We start from the raw sequence: 23,192 nt of genomic DNA on the forward strand, positions 1-23,192 counted from the left end.
CTGTTGCAGAAATGTGCTTGGGGGTGCAGCAGTTAACACTGAAGCTTCACAGCTACGAGGCCCTCGACTGGTCAGCCTTTCTATGTGGAGTTTGCACTTCAAATCACAGGGGGATTAGCCCAGCTGCGCTAGACAACCCACGGCAACAAATTTAATTCTCTGCCAGGGTCAGTCTAGTTACCCTCGGTAACCCTCAAGGTTGGATTCTCCTAAAACTGGCCGACGAATCACCATGAAGTGTAGAGTCAGAAGGCGGGTGTAACTAAGTGACGACAGAGGCACGACGATTCTGACAGAAACAACCAGAAACAACCATAGAAACAAGGATAGACAAGAAGATGGCTGCGCACAATAAACAGTTATCTTTAGACTCGGCTTTGGCCACAGCCCTTAAAGATTTGAAGCTAAAATTCAACTTGAAAGATAAGCAAAGGATAAGATAAGAAAGATAAATAAGGCTTCACCGAACTCCCGCATCCTCTGATTTCCAGCGCTCTAGGAACTATGTCAGCCTGTTCATTGCACTGATTGGTTGTATACCTACCCAATTGCTGCAGAGTGATTTGAAAGACAACCTTTTAGCCCGCCTCCCTCCCTGTCGAGAGTTCCTAGACCCTTGCGTCTTCAGACCTGGGTCTAGCGCGGCTAGGTTACAGGGGGATTGCAGTGATGCACATTTCGACAACCTTAGTATATTTAGGTATGAAGTTCACATTGGGCAAACTTGAAATGCACTATTTGGACAACACTCAGTACAGGATATTGGTATGATTATATTGCTAAAAATGGTCACAACATTGATCTTTTCATATTCACGGTCATGTGTTTTAGTTACCTGCCCTATCCATATCATAGTCTCTAATAACCTTTTGGAGACAGGGTAAACTATTAAACTGAAAGAAATCAAATCTTCTTCTTGGTAGAAACTATTTAGTTACTGAGGAAAGGCGATCTTGGCTGCACTGCACTGTTAATTACTGCAAGCATGGCTGGGATGAGCACCAAAAATATGGATGGATGGCTTTATTCGGCTATGGATGATTTAGATCAAGTGTACTATGCATAATAAGTTTAAAGTCCCCTTGATGAGCGCTTTCCCAAATGTTGTCATTGCCATTTTATTGCTCTCCAGAGTGGATGATGCCATTTGGGTATAGCAGCTCCATCCTTCCTGAAATTAAGGGTGAATTACATAATTTGAAGAGACAAATGTTTACATTTGTCACACCCGTGTGTGCTAAGATAAGTGCTGCTGCTTTTAAGTGCAATTATTGCACCTTGCAAAAAGACTAAACAACTCCATAGATTATCAATGACAGAAAGATAGAGAAATCTATTTACACATAATAAAGGAATGTATTTTGTGGTGTAGCTCTATCATGTAACTCACCGTTAATTACTACTGCTGCACCTGTGTTTGATTACTGTAGATGATTTCTGGGTTCATATATGTGCCAGCACAGCCTGTCAAGACAGCTCTTCATCCATAATAGGGTAGCAATTAACTGCTCTGTGCCAAAATGAAGCAATACAGTGCTTGTGGAATTTAGCTTTTGCACCTCGTTAGCAGCAAACTTAAGGCAAAGACGGCCTGTTGGTCAGTCAACATCTTCTGCTCTACATGGTCAAGAACAAGAAATCCCAGATTTCTGCACAGATTGCCGTGAAGTTCCATGGTTTTTCCATGACAAGGGCGAGGGCAAGGAATTGCATGATTTATATGACATTTACTATTCATGATCCATAGGGGATGAATTCATATGGGCCACAAATAGGGGAAAAAAAATATCATCAGGTCAAGGTTCTAAAATAAAAATCAGATTTCTACTACTGTCATATTTTGGCTGAAAGGACACGTTTGTAAAAAAGATAGCTTATATTCAAATTGTCAGATTACCATGACATTTACAGAGCATGCTACTGCCCAAGCAATCTCAGCACAGACATTTCCGTTTTATCCCCAACAACTGGTAAGGCACAATTAAGCAATACAAAGATATAATGTTGTTTCTGCTTATCCAAATAATGCGAATGGCACTGTACAAACATTTTTAAGCTTCTTGTATAGTATTTTTTTTTGTTTCATGTTGTGTGACAGGTTGCAAACTCTGTGTATGAAGTAAACAATCATGTTCGCTCCATCAGCTCTCACTCTCTTGCTAATGATCATGATGACTGAAACAGTATTTGCCTTCATGCATCATACCAGACATTCTCAGTATTACTCTGATTTCTGTATGTTTTTGTTGTCATTGTTAACGATTTGGACTAAAATAAATCAAAAACATTCATTGTGGGACTTCTTGTTTCATTATTTAGGAGACCAGTGAGACTTTACCTGTAATTAAGGGCAGTAAATTATACTTGACTCAACTAGAAATCCCCCCCAGGCTGCCTAAATGTTCAGCATATTGTGATGGCTCCCCTGTGGTAATGTATCTTTGCATAGTTATAGTACACTGACAAAATGTTTAACATTGAATGCACCCCATGAGTAAAATAATAAATTAAAAAAAAACTCATTCTCAGCTTGTTTGTCCTTTCCCACAGCATTCAACTCCACTCCTTCACCCAAAGTCTTTCAATTTACTGAGGTAGCACTAAGGTGTTGATTGAAATTTCATTGACTGTACACAAATCCCCGGCCTCTAATCCCCATAATTCCAGCAAATTGTATTGTCATTAACCACTCACTGGCTGGTAAATACAAATCCTTTCACCTTTCACTTTCTAGTCCATGGATAATTGCTGTATCCTCTGCTCAGAAGCATTCCCATGGGGAGGACCAAGCACATACAGGAAACCGGCGCTGTTGGTCTTGACAATGTAATATGGACTTACAGTATACTGGAGATCACTCGGCAGTGGAAGGAAGTGTCTTGTACGGGTCTGCCAGCGCTGACAGAGCAGACACACTAGCTAATTAGACCTTTACAACCTCCCAGTGGTGGAACACTTAAATGTCTGGTCTTTGAGTTGAAGCTCCTCTCTTTAAGGCTGTTCCCTGGTGAAGCCGGAATTTGCACTCTGGTTTATTTGATAAAATGGAGGATGCTGACTTTAAGCTGAAGCTCTTCTGCTCTGACAGTACAGATGTTGCAATATGAGGTAACATGAGGACAGTAAAATGAATGCGTGAAAGGGTAACACATTTTAAAAGAAAAGATCACCAGTGACATAGTTTTCCTGGCAATCAATTGCAATAAACCCCATCGTCATTTCAAAGAATATTAAAAGTAAACGAAATCAGCCATTGTACTTCATTAGACTATACAGATGCAGCAACTGAAATGAAATGTATGTGCTTGTCAGGTCACTTCCTTTTATTGACTGCATAAGTTAAAGAGGAGCACTCAGTTGCACAACTTCCCACGGGGCTTTCAGGTAATACCACCATGAACAACGCAGGTTAATTAATTCCCAAGATGCTTGTATTGGTCCATGACAACTATTTTCAGAGAGATTTAGTTAACAACAAAGCAGAATCCAAAATTGCTGATCAGGTACTGATGAGGACCATTTCTGCAGATGGAGCATCAGTGGAAGAAGCATTTTTTGTAGACGAAGCAAAAATATTGTGTGATGCAGCCTTATTTTCTTTCTCAACGAAACTGCGCTGGAAACCTTTGGAAATCTGCTGGTTTAACTTTCATAAGGGGATCCTTATGTTCAGACTATATCATTAATTATCAAAAATCCAAGTCAGAACTTCCATTGAAAATGTAATTATTTAATTCTCCTAAGTCTTTCTTCAGTGTTAAGATTATTTTGTTTATAGCTACATCCAAGAAAAAAAAATTCCCACCAGAGATCAAGACCTTAACTCTCATGAGTGCTTTTTTTTTCTTCTTCAAAGATTCACATAAGAACCTCAGCTAGCACTGATGGAGCTTATAGAACTCTCACATGTACTTCTTTAGCTCAAGGCATAAATGTCCATATTTGCTATAAAGGAACATGTTTAACAGAGAGTTGAGTTGGGGCTAGGGGAAAAAAAAAACAAAAAACTAAACAACATTAGTGTCATAATCACATCACCAATGTCATTGGATGGATTCTCTTTTAGGTGTCTCAAACCTCAGGCTGCGAATCATTGGAATAGCCTGAGTAAACAGACCTACAGGAAGGAAAAAAGCACCATCATTTCCCACATCCCCTTAAAACTAAATTATTGATCATAATTACCTCCACCAAGGAGGTTATGTGACACCCGGCATTTGTGTGTCTGTCTGTCTGTCTGTCTGTTTGTTAGCAAGATAACTCAAAAAAGCCTGGGCGGATTCAGATGAAATTTTGAGGGGATGTAGACTATGGTAAGAGGAAGAGCTGATTTAATTTTGGTGGCAATCCGGGAAGGATCCTGGATTCTGGATCACTTTGAATTTTTTAGTATGTTTTATTATCGGTCCAAAATATGACAAAAACATCATAGGTTAGTATGTCGTCCAACAAATTAAAGCAAGGTGTCCAGATAGCTCAACTGGTTAAGAAGGTGATTTGTAAACAGAACTGTGTCAGAGACACAGGTTCAATTCCAGCTCATGATCCTTTACTGCATGGGTTTCCTGTTTTCCTCTCTATCCTTGGCGGAGGTCTGCATTCTATGAGTGCTTTTCTAGTTGATTTAGCTATCCCTCCATTGTACATAATCAATGTCAAACTGTGACCACATTGATATGTGAAAAACTATTTGACAAAGCACTTTTGATGTTTTCAGCTTCTAACAGATAACACCAAATATAGCGATCCACCAGAATCTGAGACTGACTCCTGTAACTCAATATATGCAAATGTTAGCCAGGCAAGGCTCCCTTGTAGCGATTATCCATGTACAAGATCTTTGATTAAGCCAGCACGGTGCAGTGTACATTGATTGAAAGAGCATCTTTCCAAATGACCCCTGTCTCTCATTACAGGTTTTTTTTTTCTTCTTAACCCACTCAGTGATTACTAGCAGGTGTGGCAGTCATCATTCTAGTGCACTTAATGTATACAGTCATAATCAGTCAGCCATTAAATAGGAATTTTGTTTCTAAAAAAATTGCATGCCTTGTAATAATTTTAAATATCTAATGAATCATATAGGAATAATGAATAATTAACTCAACGTGTTTCCAAACGTGTTATGAAAATTCAGATTTTTAGCTATTATTTTTTCATGCTTTAGTCCACTTATAATCAACCTATTCATGCAACATGCAACTGAACACTTGCACACAATTAAGCACAATCTAGTATCTACATTTTTTTTTTACAATTGAACTCCATAATGAAATGTATTCAATGTTGATGTTTCTTTTCAATAAAATAAAATAGAAATTAAAGCGTTGCTTTGTGTTTGCTCATCTGCAGCTGTGAGAAAGAAAAAAATGAAGATGGTTTAGATCTTGATGTGTTGGTCAAACGTGTGTGTGAACCAATCACACCTCAGCAAATTCCTTGACTCAAGTGTGACATGAGGGACTTGCCCAACATGCAGCTGTGAGTGACATGCTGCTGGTTGGTATGTGCTTCACTTTACACTCATCTGCTCCTACAATGATGGACAGCACACACACACATTCATCTCCACAGGGAGAGATGTTCCAGGCATAGGCCATACAAGACATAAATGATCCACGATGCCCGAGGAATATGCTGCAGCGGGTTCATTCATTCATGTTGTCAGGAATCTGTCTCTGCTATTCTCTTTCTATAAAAGAAGACCTCAGCTCCCCTACTGCCTTTCAGCTTCTGCAAGCATTCCATGGCTCTACTACACATTACTTTTTCAATTCCTTATCATACAAAACACAAAGGATAATCCCTGACTGACATCTACAAATATCACGGTGTGAGTTTATCTTTTTGATTAAAGCTCGTGTCCGGAGTTTCCGTTTGTTTTCAATTTATGTATCATTGTTTAACAAAGCTTAAATGTGTTAGTCTAGTTTGATATTATAATATAATGTTAGTATGACGCGATATGAAAATTTATTCCTGAGCTCCGCCTTCCTCTCATAGACCCCCATGTTATTCCAAAAAGCGCTGCTCGCTGCCGACCAATCAAGTTCAAGCTTCCGCTTTGTCATGCTGTCAATCAACGGTTACGCGCACAGCAAGCAAGCCCATGCAGAGGTGGGCGAGCTACGCACTACGCAACCGCGCGCACATTTGTTTTGCTTGTGGAGGAGAGAGCATCAGGGCTCAGCAACTTCCAGAAAAGTTACCAATCCCACGGCTTGTCAGGCCAAGAGACTGCAGGACGTTTTTTGGCTCGGGGTGCTCGCGTCGCTCCCTGACCACGGCCTCCATAGCCCGCCTGACGGCTTCGTTTAGATGCCCGACCTCTGGAGGAAGATGTTGGGGCGTCTGGGACATACTCTTCGTCAGAGGAGTCATGCAATTCTGAACTCTAGATAGAAATAAATAAACAATGTAACACATATACACGCGTAAATACACTAAGTTTGATAAACAACGTCATCGAGAGGGATACACGAGTGTAATCACATATTGAAACTTTACTCGTTCGTCCTAGCAGATTCATGTTATTTTGGTATTAGGACAAGTTAGACTCAATACAGAATTCTAACGTAATTCCTTTATTATTTACTAAATGTACTAAGTGTAGAGGAGTGGAAAACAGCAAAACAGGCGAGATGCTGCAGCACTCCGGGCACTCCTCTCAAGAACTGCGCGCGTGCACAAATAAAGGTGCGAAATCAGAGGGAGGGAGGGTGGGACCACCAGTGTTTTGGGAGACGCTGCGATTCAAACTCCGGACATGAGCTTTAATAAATGAATCACAATTTTAGGAAAGCGAGTTCTTGTACAAACAGCTGAGTGAATGTAATCACTCAAGACTCCAGTGGAGACATTAATGCAGGGGAGCATGTGCACTTTGTAACATAATTAAAAGTTGTCTAGGGGTAGGGACTGCTGCAGGGTGCAATTACTCATAACTGCCAATGTGATAACATGAAAGTCTGCGGATCACTGTATTGTGCAAAAAATTCAAGCACGTTTGAAATTGGCGAGACACTTTCTTTCACAAGTTGTCCGAATGTGTGAAAGAGTGCGTCAGATCAAGACTTAGGTTCATGCAGTGTACACGGACACACGCCCAGGAGTGGATGCAGTCTTCAAGCTGCAATTCCATGGCAAACAATATCACCGACTTGTGAACTGTTATATGAAACAAGAGGAATAAAACTGACATTAAATGCAACAAACCTCAGGGTCCCTCTTGCCGCACAAGAACATGCAACATAGAAACACTCTGTGTTCGCTCAAAATATTTGACAAACTTATGATTGCTATTGTCACATGTAACATAACGCTAAATCAATGAAAGCTTGCATGCCCTGCAAACACCTGTACTTTCATGATACCCACTTTGTGTTGCGGGAGATTTTTAATGGGCCATTGATTTGGCAGACGCAAACGAAAACAAGGTGGAAATGCATTCTAAGTCATTTATAATGTAGTTTTGAAGCTTCTAAGCTTGTCTGGGTTGGATGCTGCATATAATTAATGTCTCATTGTTTGCGTTAGACAGGGTCATTGAGGTTAATTGAGTCTTACTTCAAAATTCTGGCTGAGAGCCACACGTGCAGTCTTTACTGTATATTCACTTTAATTAATATAAAAGGAGTAGGCAGCCAGCCTTGCCAAGCCTAATGATGGGCAAATGCTGCGTAAACAACAACAAAGGCTGGCCCTGTTCAGCTGCCTGCGCAATATTAGCAGACATAGTGTCTAATCGTACTGTGGCTGTCACCACTGCTCCCTTTCCGTCACTGATAGATAGGCTACTCGAGTGAACTGAGTAGAGAGCGGAGATAACCTCCCAAACAAAGCCTTGTGGGTATTGGCTGCTGGAGCATTTGCAACACATGTCATGATACCAGGCTCTCACTCTGCTTCACTTTGATGCACTCTCTGGAGATAGTAAACACACTTTAAGGGTGCTTTGCTGATGGCCTTCCATAGTTCTAAACTTAAACCCCCATAATTAGCCATATGTTTGTATGCATATTCTAAACTTCTAAGCCTGATTCACTGCATTAAACTCTGCACAGCTACAAGTTTACCTCTCAGGGAGAAAATCAGCGATTATGGTGAGGCAGCAAACATTAGCATTAGTGTATATTCAGCTTTGTGAATTGTAAGTAGCAGAGTAATACCCCACTCTTGTTCGATATATTTTTACGCAACAGTAACGAACGTCAGCACATGAAATGGTCCGTCAATTAGGTGGTTGAAAAACAAAGGAACACATTTGACTGTTAATGGAAAATATTTTCTTTATGAAGAATCTTTGTGGGCCCAGTTGGGGACAATTATCTGTCTTTGGGTTCAAGACTGGTGTCTGGACAAAGCAATTCTAATATATCACTGTGTCTTCTTGGTATTTTACTGACAAAACTATTGACTGAGTGACACAGAGTGTATTCAGCAGCTGTATAAATAATAATAAAAAATAAACTGTTTGTTTGTTATGCGGATATGTCTATGGCGATTTCATTTTCAAATTAGCTGCCTCCACTCTATCAAGAAATATTGATCCCTTCTATGCTTTTAAAGCTTTTAATTTAACAGGTGGATTATTTTTGATTTATGCATATTCAGGATACCCATGCTACTATGTTACCAAAAATTATGTTTCTATACAACAAAATTGGAATATAATTTATGTTTTGAAAGAAACAGTCTATCTATCTATCTATCTTCTGACAGGCAAAAAACATCTTGAGAAATTAGAACTAGGTCCTACACTACTTCAATAAGCACTCTTTCAATACTTTAATCATAAAGGTAGAGGACGGACAATCTCCTCAACAGCGTCTCTTTATAACAACCATTTGTTTTAAGCATCATTTGACTTCCTCGTGCATGTGCAGATGGTACACTTGGTGTCTGGACAGCGCCTCCTACGTAATACATGTTTATATTTGTCATAGCTCTCCATTAAACCAACCTATTCCTTGGCCCATTTTGTACAAAAGAGGAATCAAATGAGGTGTTAAACACCCCTTTTTATGGGGACATGCTCAGAGTGAATAACCATTGTACAAGGTTTGGGTATGTTTAGCTAGCGTTGTAGTACACCTGTCAGGGTTTGTGTCTTGTCTGGCGTTACGTTCACATTATTTTTGTACCTTTAGTTTTCGCTCCTTATTTACTTTTGATTTTCACTCACTGTTTTTTTAGGTTTAGGAAGCAATACTAGATAGTAAGGTTCAGGAAAATAGCACAACTAAGGTTTACATACAACATTTTCCCTTGATGTTTGAACCCTCTCCTCCATTTTTGGCGTTATCAAGAGCATGAGTCCCACTGCATCTATTATAGGCTATGATAGGTTAGCTGAAATGGAGTAAAGCAATAGGAAATGGTAAGGATATGCTAATTAGAACCATTTATGACACAAGTAAAGACAAGCAGCACAAGATACATTTCTGTTAAACTCTATTTGATAAGACAATTTAGTTGTATATGAACATTATCTTTAGGAGACCTACTACAAAAATTAAAGAAATGAAAGTTGACTTTTACATTGTCACGTGCCAGATGACAGTCAAAGTCATATTTGCTTATCTTCCGAGGAAAAATAGCAATACAAAGACACAGCACATTCATTCAGTGGCCATTTTTTCACATGTACAGTTTAATGTAATCCTTGTTCTGCTGAATAGTTCACTTTTATGATGCCTATAATATTCAGAGGTTGATACTGTCATAAGGGTGTTAATTAAACTATATAGTTTAGCACCAAGGTCAGAGATAATGGTGGTGAAGTATTAGACTGTACTGCATTATATTCAGAGGTGAGAAGGACTAAAAATTTGAAACCCTTCTCAAAATAACGCAGTCCAGCACAATGCCACCTTTAACCATAGCCTCAGTCGTAAGAATGAATGAATTTACACAATTCTGTAAAAGAAAAACTAAATATCACATATTTTACGTAATCAGAATGTACAGCACAAATGAGACACTGAACCGCATACACTTGTGCAGTTGTGGTTAATGAAGGGTTCGGGTAATAATACTGAAGGTTTATTTCACCTTGTCAACATATTATCATCAGGTAGATAGAAATATGATGCATCATTAAGCATAAGTCTTTCTTTCTGAAGTACAGTTTACATAATCATAGGTAAAGCTTACTGCATAGCTTCTGGGAGCAAACTAACAATGTTAAACAGTCGCATGCTGTCATTTGAAACACTGAATGACAGAGACCTCGAAAACAATCAAATCTGAGCAACAATTACATCCAAAGCACGGCACTGACTATGCAAATAATTTGACCCCTGTATACGACAAAAACAACATCCTGATCCTGACTGCATTCTGACGACAGCTTGAGTGTAGGTCAGGACCAGTGATGCATACAGTGCACACAGGGTCAAGTGTAATCACAGAGTTCTGTGAAAAATTAATCACTCCTTAACTGCACTCTATAGGTTCTCCAACAGAATTGTTCAAGTGCGATTTTAATTCCCCAGTTTACCTCCTTGACCTTAAAGGTCTCCTTGAACATCAAGGACCATTCACGTGAGAAGTGAATGACTCTGGATTATGCTTTAGTTGGGAAATATATTTTTTCTTCTTCTTCTCCCTGTGACAGACTCATATAACCATCTTTGTAACCATGACATTCATTGTGATCTACGGAAGCATCTCTTAAACTCCAAAGATAGACGTGTTGATTTAAAGGTCATGAGACTGTGTCTGGGATTTTATTTTTTTTTCATGCGTGCCTACAGAGTGCTTCACAATTTTTAGCTGGCATTCAGTATAGTTACTGAAGATAGATGATGGGAATGATAAGGATGATATCACTAATAATTCAATTGATAAATCAGGTTGGTCAGGAATCTATTATTACTCTGTGCCTTTCTCATCTATAACCAGTGGCTGAACCCCGCTAGCAGTCATTTCCCATCTCACAGACTGTCTGGATGACTGATCAGGGTTGTGATTGTCTCCCCTCTCCCCAACACACCACCGCCACATACGTCAGCAGTGGCCCATACATCTTGAGCAGTCTCTAACTCCAAGCCAGAGCATTCTAGAGCCCCAGTAAATGTTGCAATCAACGGCAGAATTGGGCCAATTCCTCATAACCTTGTCTGCACATGGCACCTTGCCTTGAATCATAAGAGCATAAGGCTGTAGCAAGTGTTCGGTCTGTCCGCAAAGCAGCTATATTGCCCCAGCGCAGTTGAAGAGGGTAAATCGACATTTAATTATCTGTGACAGCCCACAAAAGCTGCATATGGGTATTGTAGATGTGATATAATGAGGTTGCCACAAACCCCGTCATAATAGCGACATGTACAAACAGCAGTTATACGACACTGCAGCCTTTTCCATATGGCTGCTCTGTGCTATGACCAACAGCGGACAAATATTTTAAAGAAATGTTTTTGAGATGGTTTAAATCTCCATTCACACCTTCATAAGAGAGAGAAATATAAAAAGACATCACGGGTGTACTTTATTCCACTCACAATAACCCCCAAAATCCAAATGTGGAATACTAATTCCTAAATAGTTAGCATCTATTCCTTGCAAACCTATTTTTGATTTGTCCTTAAGAGATCAATACAAGTCCCTCACAGTTTGAAAAGCAGAATCTGTGTTTTTTTTTTATCAAGCAATCATCTTTTCTTTTAACAAAGCCAAGCCTCAGCTTAAAAAAAGTGAATCCCATAAAAGAGACTTTAAAACGGCCTGTAATTTATAACCATATTAGACTTAGAGATGAGTTCCCATTGACCATTGTTGAGGGGAGATGTTCGATCTTAAGCATTATGCTCAGTCTGGTGGCAGACTTCTTTATGTTTCTCTTGAAAGGAAAAGCAAAATCAATAGTGAAAATGTTTCACATATTCACTTGTAAGGCTCAATCGAAGTAACAGCAATTTTTTCAAATAATTATGAGCAATCTAACATCTCAGATTGCACATCTTCTCCAACCAATCATAGGCATATAAGCAAGCAGCGAAAAGCACTGTGCAAATTGATTGTCCTTTCTCCTCTCTCAAAATCTTCAAAAAATAAACAAAATGTGCTGATCAATGTAGTCACGTAAGTACACCTCTTGTCAGCGTCTCCAGTTTTACAATGGAGACTTGATGTTTCTGAAGCCATTAGTTATGACCAGCATGGCAGACAAGGCATTGATCGCGAGCTGGTTGTAAATGCAACAGCAATCATTTCACAAAGGAAAAAAATAGAGCTGACTATGCTGTCACATATAAATGTGTGACCTGTGCAAAAAGTGTCAAGTTAAACGACTTTTTAATTTACTCAAAGTAGAGCGTGGAGTTACTTCAGAAGTGGTTGTTGCTACAAACCTCGGTGTTCTTCAGTGTCAGTTTTACACGTCTTGCCTTTCACAGTTACAGCAGATATCATCTAAACAAGAAAAAAAAATGTTAAAACTCACCAAAATACTACATTTCTATATCTCAATGGGAAGTCGTTCAAAGACACAATAGGAAACTGTTGGTGTAAGTACGCTGCCTGCTTTATACAGAATCAAGCGAGCTGACACTGCAGGTTTTTTCCTGAACTGGATTTTGATTGTTGTCATGTTGTGGAGAAATACATTTGTATAAAACCGAATCATCAATGTGTGTGGATATGCTCAATTTTGCTTTATTCATTTAATTTGCCCTTTTGCAGTTTGATGTCATCATCCACTCCACTATGTATATCTTTAGTTCACTGCACCAGCATTCTGTATATTCAAACACATGACTCTGAACTTTATGGCTTGTAACCTTATACATAGGGAGGCCACTCAAAGAAGAGACACTCAAAACTTGAGACTTGAAGTCAGTTTGTCTGATAATTATCCTGTCTATATAATGAGATATTTTTCACACTGGCACTTTTGCTTAGATAAAGCGTCTGACTTCTTCATCCATCACTGATTTCGAACTTGTCTGCACAAGTTCGAAATCAGTCGTTTGTGTGCAGCGCGCCACAAACGATGAGAATGTAGAAGACACCCACACTGCTCCATTTTTACTTCTAACAATCCTCCTGATTCCACTCCCTGCTGAAGCGTATTTCTTCTATTTCTCATGATGGCAGAGTCATTATAACGCATGGCCCTTCATACAATGACACACAGACAAAACTGATGGCTGAATAGCTGCGAAGATTTAATGCCAGCTGCTGTAAGAAACAGAAACAACTCAAATCCAGTTTGCTTTAACAGCTATTTAAAATGTAGGAAACTGACTGAGACACTGCTTTTTATGTTCCACATTTACTCTCTGTCACAGTGGGGATCTCTCCTGCTCCTGGGCCTGACTCCTTCCAGTTATCAGCCCAGGTGATTAAGAGCACAGACCGCCATCTCTCCATAGAGGGCACCCACAGACCCAGAATGTCTTGTTTGCTGGAGCTGTGTACATTTTGTATTTGAAAGAGCAGCAAGTCAATGAATCTCGATAATGCGAGAGCCGGGCCACATAACTCACGTTGATAGTCCTTACATTGTGCCAAGAGGCGATAAATCTGCTCTGGGAGACATGAATATGCAGTGGCAGTCAGTCTGGCTTGTTCTTGCTTGCATGCCCCCTGATGCACAGTTTATTCCTCTCCCATTCCAAACAGAAAAATAAAACCAATGAGCCGCAGCACTATCTCATCAGCAGCGTTGTATTAAGCACCAAGAATAAAAAGAAAAAATTGTAGCAGTGCATTTAAAAAAAAAAAAAAAAAAAAAGCTTAATAACTGCAAATCATTAATTTGAAGAATTGCAATTTGTGGTGTCAGCTTATGAGAATTTCCTATGTAAAATATCTACTTAAAAAAATAGTAGTGTAAAATGCAATTATGCTTCCGGAAAACAGAACATCCATCGATCTATCTGGCAATATATTTAAGATCTAAAATATGACTAATTAGCATTTTTTAAAAGTTGAAATTCAAAACTACAAGCTGCAGCTTTCATCTTCACAAACTTTCAGTTTGCCTCGTCCACTGCGGTGTTGAGAAAGACATAAACAGTAATCTATCTATGTGGTTGTTTGTGTCTGACGCCACTTTTCTTAAGGAATGAAAAATGGACCGCCAGATAGGCACCATGCAGTTACGGGGATTAATGTACTCATTGACACAGACAGAATGCCTCAAATAACAGCGATAAGAAGCTTGCTTTGTCAGTGGCCCAACCCTCATCTGACGCGTATTTCCCTCATGCAAATTATTTATCCTTTTCACAGCACTGTAAGCAGTTGGGGGGGGGTCCTTTCTTTTTTGCTTGAGGCAGAAAATTATATTGCAATTTCAATCAGTGCCAGAATAGAAAGAAAAAAAAACTACATCTCTAACATTCCTGAACATTTCAATAACGCAAATCCCAATTTGCAGTGAGAAAAATGGTGAAGAAATGAATGGCTCTCATAATGAAAGTGTTCACAACGTTTGGAAAAGTGGAGAATCACGGGTGCTTATTCGGATCCCTCTCACATCCATAAAACACTTCTTGGACATACTTGACAACTATGCGTAACGACGCGTGCCTCTAGTGGCACCGTGGAAGGAGGGTCGTCAGACGCACGCAGATGCACCGCTTTTCTGCACTACCTTTCCATCCTGTGCAAACTGGGAGATTTGTCAAACGAATACTGGGCAACAGAGGTCCTTTTCAGTAGTTCTTTTCAGTCCTTCAATAACCAGCTTCGCGCAATCATCGTGCGCAACTGGAGAGGAGCGTCGCGGAGCAGATTTCCTTCGCGGTGTTCTGAACTGTTCTATTAAGTGAAATGAAGGACTGTAATGATTAAACTGCATCAAGATCTTTTTTGAGTCATTGAAGTGTGTTGAAATTCCTCAGCACTCATCGCGCAACATTTTTTCTCTGTCTGTCTTTCGGACGACAGAATCGTTCGAGGCAACCCAAAGTTCCGCAGGCGCAGATCTCCTCCACAGCGGTGCAGGAGTCCGACTCGGCTGTTGCCGTGGTACTTGCCAGTAGATAGATAGCATCGTCGGTAGGAGGGGATACAGAGACTCCTGCAGGCTAATTGTAGCAGCCTGCAGTCGCAGGTGTTTCGCTGATCTGCTTGTGAGGGACTGAGGGGTTCCATCCTGATCGAGTCGCTCTCAGACTTGTGAGAAAACAGAAAAAAGAAAGAAACCCTGGGAGAATGTTGCACCAAGTACAATGAGCGCAGACTTGTCGCAGACACCAAAATCCATATATGCTCCGCCGATTTCAGTTTTGATGAGCAATTCTGACTCGTCTTTGGAATTTTAAAAAGTGGATCCCGCGACTTTATAACCATGCGAAATACTTGGCTGTCTCCCCGGAGTGCGATTTGGGAATACTGGACATCGCTGATTGCATGTCTCTTTTGGATTCAGTACACTTACGGGATGCCTCATGTTATTCGAATAGGTAAGTTGTCCACATTTACATCCACACACACACTCACATTCATACACACACGGTCACGCGTTTGTATTGTAACCTTGAAAGTTGCTCCATATTCAGCGCGTTTCCCTGCGAGTGTTGCTTCGCGTTTTTACGGCTGCAGCAGTTAGTTTTTTTTGGAGTGGGCTCAATGAGCGCTCCATTTCATTTACTGTCCGCCTCAGCCGGGTCGGGTGTGAATTTTCATTTTATTTAAACATGAGGCAGCCATGCAGCAACAGGAGTGAAGTACATAACAGCACACAGTCGCCTGTAAAATTGAGGATGCCTTCTGCACTTAGAGACCTTGCAATGAAATATTGTGGGTTAGTGTGACCTCTATGCACTCTGCTTTGTCTGTTCCATTTTCTACAGCCAGCATGTTGAGTCACCAGCTAAATTCAGGCTCATTGCCATGCCTTCTGGAAGTAAGTTTTTAAGGACAGTCTGTTCAATGAAACACTAAAGTTTAAAATCGAGAAGATCAGCTCCAAGTTTTGGACATCATTTATTCAAGGAAGAGAAATAAAGTTGTATCTCATAACATCAGATGAATAACAACAGAAAACGATCTAAGCTGTGCACTTAAATACTGGTTACTTTTCTCTCTCTCTTTTTTGTGCACATACTGTGAGAGATCCAGAAGGAAGTCTATGCTGGCTTTGTCTTCCCCCCCCCCCAATCACTCACTGAGGAACAATGTGAGAATTGTCATTCGGAGGCTGGCGATGCGATGAAACATTCTGCGCGGCCAAGAGACAGGAACAGAATGAAGATCAATACGTTTTTGTCACGATGCAAATCGTTCTTGACATTTGGCGGAGTGCCATGCAGGACAATTACTCAAAATGGCATTGCCCCACATTAACATAGCACTACAAGGCAGGCACAGAGTGAGAGCATCTTAATGGCGTGGGGCTTTTTGTCTTCCAGGTAGAACTGAAGCTTGGAAGTGGATGAACATTGCAAAATTCCATATTCCACATCTTACTCTAAGAGCAGCAAATGGCCTTTTATAAGCCAGTTGTCTCCTTGTGTGACACTGCACATCCTCAATGTCGTCCTCTGATTTTGCAATTCATAATTCCTCATCAGGTCTGTGGGTGGTCCCTGGAAAGCCATATTAATTTAAATAAAATAATTAACTTATTGATGAGAAATACATGCTAGAATTTATAGTGCATATTTTATAGCACATTAACTTAAAAATAATGCTAGCTTTCTGTATATTTGCTATAAACATTTTGAATAAAAGCTTACAGACACACACAGAGACACAGTCTAAGATGTGCAGAATAATGTTTACTGCTGAGTGTCATATGCAGCCATCAGACAGGCCCAGCATGCAGCTACCTGTGATTGACTGCTGCTCTCTGAAGAGCCATGACTTCTGACATCGCTGTATATGGAATCTGGTGATGTCTTAAAAAAACAGCATAAATCCTACAGCTCTCTTTCTACTAAACTGAACTAAAACTGTTTGGTCAAAGGGCCATTTTTCCTCTCAATATTATTATTATTATTATTATATTTTGCTGTGGCAGCAGCTCAAATAAAGACCTGAAATAGACTTGACAGGCTTTGTTTTTAAAAATGTCAAAGTGCTGAGACAAATTTACCCTGAAATGTGCTACAGTCGCACCATTGCTTTTTATAGAATCCATCATTGCTTGTGGTGCAGGAGCAGTTTGGTTTTCTTGTGTTCCTGAGATTGTATTTTGACAAGTTGAGAAGAGGGACATGCGAGGAAGGGAAGGTTGCGGAATTTACTTCAACGGCTAAAGAAAAAAGGAAATCAAAAGGCCCATGTCTTTGTATGATCTTTTAAAAGAGAGTGTTTACGTACAGCAGCCACGTGTGTCGTCACTTTATTGTGTCCACCTTAAAAATAACAGCCCGCGTGAAAATAACATGAATAATATTCTATAAAATAACATTTACATAATTGAATTTTATCTATCCTAGTGGATACGCTTGAGGGTGTGTTTGAAATATGTAACGCGTGTGTATTATTGTAAACAGACTGTAATATTCTCTATGAGAGAATGTTAGCGCTTTTTGGAGTAGAAGCATAGTGGACATTTATTCCCTTTTTTTTTATTTGGAACTCTGTGTGCAAGTCTGTATGGGTGCTCTGTGTCACGGCCGCCCTGCTAAAACCAACAGAGGGCTCTCTTATAGTCAGTGCACGGGGGCTAATGTCGCTCCTCAGCACTGGTTACCAACACAAGCGAACCAGTGAAATTCATCGAGGTGGGCGGTGGTATTTGAGCATGGCGCTCTCGGTCTGTGCTGTGTCTGCTCTTGGTTAGGTGGCCTGCAGTTCTCCAAGTACACCATCTGGGTAATGGTGGGCATCCAAGGTAGAGTTGTTGCCATTGATTTTAGTGCTTTTACAGTGCATTGCTCTAAGTTGAGGCCAGATGGTCGCTCCGTCTCATTCAGCAGCTTCTATTTGTTGGAGGGAATAAAAGACTACTCCTTCTGTATTTGTCCTCTTACATGCTGTGCTTCTCTTTAGTCTCCCCCTGCTTGCCTTTCATAATTCTTTTTTTTCCTTCCTGACATGTTTTGCAACCTCTCATCTCATCCAGGAACCATTTCAGTTGATAATGTAATGTTTTTATAATAAAGACGAAAGTGCTCAAGGATGGGGATGGGATTTTTTTCTCTCTCTCTCTCTCTAAAGATAGCATGTGTCTGTAGATAATTTGTATGTTTGCCAACATGGGGAAAAAAAGGCACATTTAAGTAGTACACTGATGATTTCATTGAATATGGTAGTTGCTTTTTCTGCTTTATTCTGTAACCACAGTGAGCGGCATTCTGCATAGAGTATATTAAAACCCTACTTGCCTCGGTTTCTTCTCAAGACAGGAATTGCCCTAATTTAAAATTATATTCAGAATACTTTTAGACTAATATATCATTAAAGCATACAGTAATGACAGATCATCGTACATTGTCTCTTTCATCTGTGGATTGATTAAACTAATTTATCATTTGTTGTTACTTTTCTCTCTCAGTGAGGTTAGTCACTGCCTGACAGGGATTTATTGAATAATCAATTACTTTATCTAGCTAATACTTAAAGCACTTAATCAGTGTCAGTTAATCAATCTCCTTCATGATTTCATGTTGATTTCATTTCCTTCGGTCCTCACTCTGCATTTACAACACCGGGTCACTTGCATTTTTTTTTTTAAAAATTCAGCTTTCTTGAAATGCTTTGGGCAGGCACGACTTGAGATTTAATTATTTTCCGTGAAAGCACCCCAGCATTTAAGAGAAAGCTGACAAATGTGCAGCACTTGAAGATGTATGCAGTGTGACCACTCAGACGCTTCAGTGGGATAAATCGGGTTTGTGGTCACCATTTTCAGTTGAAGTCTCCAAACACAGAGCCACTTCAGTGGCTTGTCGTTATCCCCACACCAGCAGCGGCGAGAGACTGAGAAGTTTTCATGTGATTACCTCTTCCAGCAAGCTATAGAGTGCACTCTCCACTCGCATACTCCCGGAGATCCTCCTCACCGGGGTTTGTGCAAATGTCTCATCTGAAATGACTCAGACATATTTCAAGAGACTGCAAAACGCTGTAATGGTACTTTTCAGTTCTACTTTTAACAAAGTCAAATCCAAAGGGGTGCTTGTATTGAGAATTACCCAAAGGAGGGATGCTATGGTTGGGTGGGAAGAGTAGGAAGAAGGCATTTAAAAAGAAAGCATTTGGTGATGAAAAAGAACAATGAGGAGATGTTGCATCAAAAGTTGTATCAAATTAAGATGGCCATCAGTTGCTGAGTGGAAATGAATATTTCATTTTCATCTAAATTTAATCTCTCCCTAGACAGAGAGAGAGGAAGCATGGAGAAGCCTGCTGGCGGAGGCATGGGGCCCGGGAGTTGTTGTGGTGAATATGAACAAAGGCTTGTAGAGGTCACATAAGAATTGGATACAGACAGAAGCTTCTTTGATGTGTAATTCCATTATCTGTTAGCGAAAGCAGAGATTGAAATGGGAGGAATACAACGGTTGTTTTACCTGCGCTAACACACTCCTCTTCATCCACTTGTATAAACATGGATGGATAAACGAACTGCAAACGCAAGAGCAGAGGCCCATTCTCTGCCTCTTCCACTCGCGGGCATCTGTATCTTAGCTTGCGCGCCACACACAAACACACACACACACACACACACTATATAAAGCCATACTTCATCCAGAACATTTTCTAAAACATATGTCTGGTCTCACTGGGCCTCTTGTACACAATCCAATTCCATTCTCTTTGTCAGCACACTCGTGGCTCATCATTAGCTTCAATCTCACTGATGAGAAACGGCAGATGTTCGTTTTGTTGAGCAGAGGACCCGTCTCTGAATGTGCCATCTTCTCTCCTCGTCTGTGATCCTGTTTAGACGCATTAGAAAGGAACATTCTACTTCCACTAACAAATATGGGCTCTAGCCGTGCCGTAGTCTCTTCTTTTTTTTTTTCTGAAGCACAAAACCTATTTTTAATTGAAGCCAGTAAAGACAGTCAATATGCACAGAGCATACAGCGTGGGTCCAAATCAGAGTATATCAAATAAATTGTGTGAGTATGCTCAAGCAGGGTATCATAAATGCATAATGCTTTGTCAGGTGGAAAGATTGTATCTGATCACTTACATTACCAAAACAACTGTGTCCAGGAAGTGCAGGTACTTAGCTCTATGTTCAGTCACACATAGTAATGATCATCCAATAATCCAAGCCACTAGGGGCTAATAGAGCGGATCTACCAACCAGTAAGATAATCCTGTGACACAGCAGGGCCCTATCTAGCCCCAGCTAGCTTAGCTTAGCCACTGCTCACATACCAGATGGTGTTTTCATATCGCACTACAAAGTGGGTGCTCCGTGGTTAAAGGTCTGCTGCAAGCATATGCTTCTGCCTATTGAAATAAATAAGGTGGTGGGTGGGGTAGGGATTATAAATTTCAGCTTTTTCATTCAAAAAGTGAGGCAATCTTTTTGCAGTTTTATGCAGATTAGATGTTATTTTGCAGACAATATTTTATTGGCTGCCATTTGTAAAATTTGAGAGTATAACAGGAGCTTAAAAGAGTCAATTCACCCAGACAATGAAAAATATACAGGGATTTATCCTTGGTGGTGCAATTCCATTAAGATAATCCTGGTTTTTCCTCTGTTCTTAGATTTTGCCTCATACATTTCTACAATGGCAGTGAATAGAATATGTTTTGTGGCTTCAAAAAAGACAGAATTTAAACAAAATGAACTCAGCAGCGCACCAACATGTTAATGGTTGCACTGACACACAGCAAAAACTGTGGTGGTCTCACAATAAAGGCTGTAAAACTGTGTGATTCCTACGTGTTTTGGCTTCTTTTTTTTCTTATGGCCAGTGTCTGCATGATGGGACAAATTTCAAGTCACACGACTAATGAGTTTGTTTTGTTTAGCTCGTAAAAAGAGCAACAATGTCGGCATCAGAAGGCTGCAGAGGTGTCGATGAAATTAACCAAATACAGAATTTGCACTCTTGAAAATTCTAGCCTGTGTGGAGTAACAACAGGGACCATTATTATTTTTACACATTGTTGCATTTTAGTTGTGTTTACCTTCATTTTTTTCTTATCATTTCCAGTTAGTGTTTGCTTTGGTATATGCAACAAGTCAAGTTTTAAACATCAAAACTACTTAGTTGGGTTTTTGGAAGAGGTCATGGTTTGGGTTAAAATACACTCCGTCAAACACTTTTCAGTCACTGCTTACCTTCATATTTATTCCCTATATTCTGATGCTGTTTACTGTTTTTTTCTGTGGCTATTTGCTTCATTTATGCCACAGAAATACTAATATATATTGCGTTTAGACACCAAAAGTACTTGGTTTGGAAAAGATTATGGTTTTAGTGTTAAAATACACCCCTTAAAATGATGACGATCCTTCCTATTAATAAGTGCTTACAAAATACAAGCATCTCACAATTTCCCTTTTTAATGAAAATCATACAGTGTGCACTGTAGACCAACACAGTTGTTGTACAATTTTGGTGAAACTGGACTGTAAAAAAAAAAAAAAAACAATGACGTCAAGACAAGGCAGAAAAAAAATGATTAAAATAGCAAAAGGAGGGAAAAGGTGGGAGTGCATCAATCTCCTTGAACTTGTCTGGAAGGGAACGCCACAGTTCGGGGCCATAGCAACTGAAAGCTCCCGTTTTTAAAGTGAATTATAGAGATGGATTGTAAATTACCGCCCAACAATCTACGTGAGCTGATTCTAGCCACAAGGTCTTGGAAGCTTTTAAAGACCAGAAGAAGAATATTGAAATTGGGTCTAAAAGAAACAGAACCCGTTTTAAATTTTGAGCAAATAAAATTATATTGCCTACCTAAACGGATCTTAATCAAGTCTCAAAAGTGCTGTTTGTGTGGTTATTTGTGTAAAACAGCTCCTTAACATCACTCACAATTTGACATAGAGATGTCCATCAAAAACAGCAATCTGACTGATTTGGTCCACAATTTGTTTCCCGGTTCTCCTGCAAGCCCCTCAGGGACTCAATGTCATTATAGTGGGACGTGCGCTTTTTGGATTTGACAGCGTTTTGAAATTCATGGCATGTCAATGTTGGCTATTTCCCTGTGAATGTTGCTGTACCAGGGCAATGAATCAAATTTCATGCTCTAGCCATTTGTCTTTATTATGTGCCCTTGTCCTTTCCATTTGACTCTCCCATCTCAGCCCTCCTCGGGGCTCTGCTGGAAAAGTCGAATAGCATCAAAACAGTTTGAGAAGAAAGCTTGATCACAGGGCATTTTGCTTTCAGGGTCACGCGGGCAATATAACATAGTTAATTAGAATGATCTTGTTGGAGGTAATTCGGTGATTATTTTTTTACATTTCAGCATGGGGAGCAATTTGTCTTCACTTTTTCCAGACACACTGTATATGTTGGCAAACCGCGCACACACGGTAGGGGCGCAAAGCACTGCAGCAAAAAGAGACAGAGGGAGAGAGAACGAACGCGGGTGGTTACATAGATGAAGCTAGGGGACACTTATTTAGCTGGTTAATTAGCTTGAACCTTTTGATCCCAATTTAAAAACTCGCCACGTTGCAGTGCTGGCTCCTTTTGTGTGTTGCCCCAAGCCAGATAAAACTCAGCTTTATTCCTGTGCCTTTCAAACGCCATGGCATTCACTGAAGCAGTATTAGCTTTGCTTTCCCTCCCTGCGTAAGCGTCACCCTTATCTATACCCAGACGCTCTGTGTAAACTTGGTACTTGGCCCCCCCCCCCCGACACCTCAGTTGCATATAGTGACACGCATGCATTGCAATAACAAGACCTTTTCTTCCCACTGCTTTAAAGCAATCAAATTTTGACAGTGGAGGTATCAGCCACGGCGTCCTGGTTTAAATCCTATTTAACTTGGGCTAAGGACAATGAATGGAAGGCATCCGTGTTTCATTCTGCCCTTTTAATCAAGCTCTCATTGTTAAAGGTGCACTGCAAATGTCAGGTCTTGGTTGTGTGATTCCCTCAAATTGCTGTTCCATGACTGTAGGGAAATGTGAGTGCATGAGCGTGTGTTTAGGAGGGGAGGGAATGAGAGAAAGAGAGGAAGTGTGAGTGTGTGCATGACAAGGGGATGTATAAGGGGAGCTGGCATAGAATCCCTGGAGCGTAGGGGTAGAGCAGGAGTTACTAATCAACTGTGAGAGAGCAGGCTAGAGAAGACTCAC

At 40.2% G+C, this 23,192-nt stretch overlaps 1 protein-coding gene across 1 annotated transcript in view; it reads left to right on the top strand.

Annotated features, from left to right (window-relative positions):
• The first annotated feature begins 14,215 nt into the window (after positions 1-14,215).
• Positions 14,216-23,192, top strand: part of grik3 (glutamate ionotropic receptor kainate type subunit 3) — a 93,895-nt gene continuing 84,918 nt past the window's right edge. The window contains exon 1 of the mRNA XM_051956737.1: positions 14,216-15,416. Coding sequence (XP_051812697.1) covers positions 15,302-15,416 — 115 coding nt within the window. The 5' untranslated portion in view covers positions 14,216-15,301. The remainder of the gene's footprint in view (positions 15,417-23,192) is intronic.

Source organism: Acanthochromis polyacanthus, chromosome 12 (assembly GCF_021347895.1).
Source record: "Acanthochromis polyacanthus isolate Apoly-LR-REF ecotype Palm Island chromosome 12, KAUST_Apoly_ChrSc, whole genome shotgun sequence".
NCBI lineage: Eukaryota > Metazoa > Chordata > Actinopteri > Pomacentridae > Acanthochromis > Acanthochromis polyacanthus.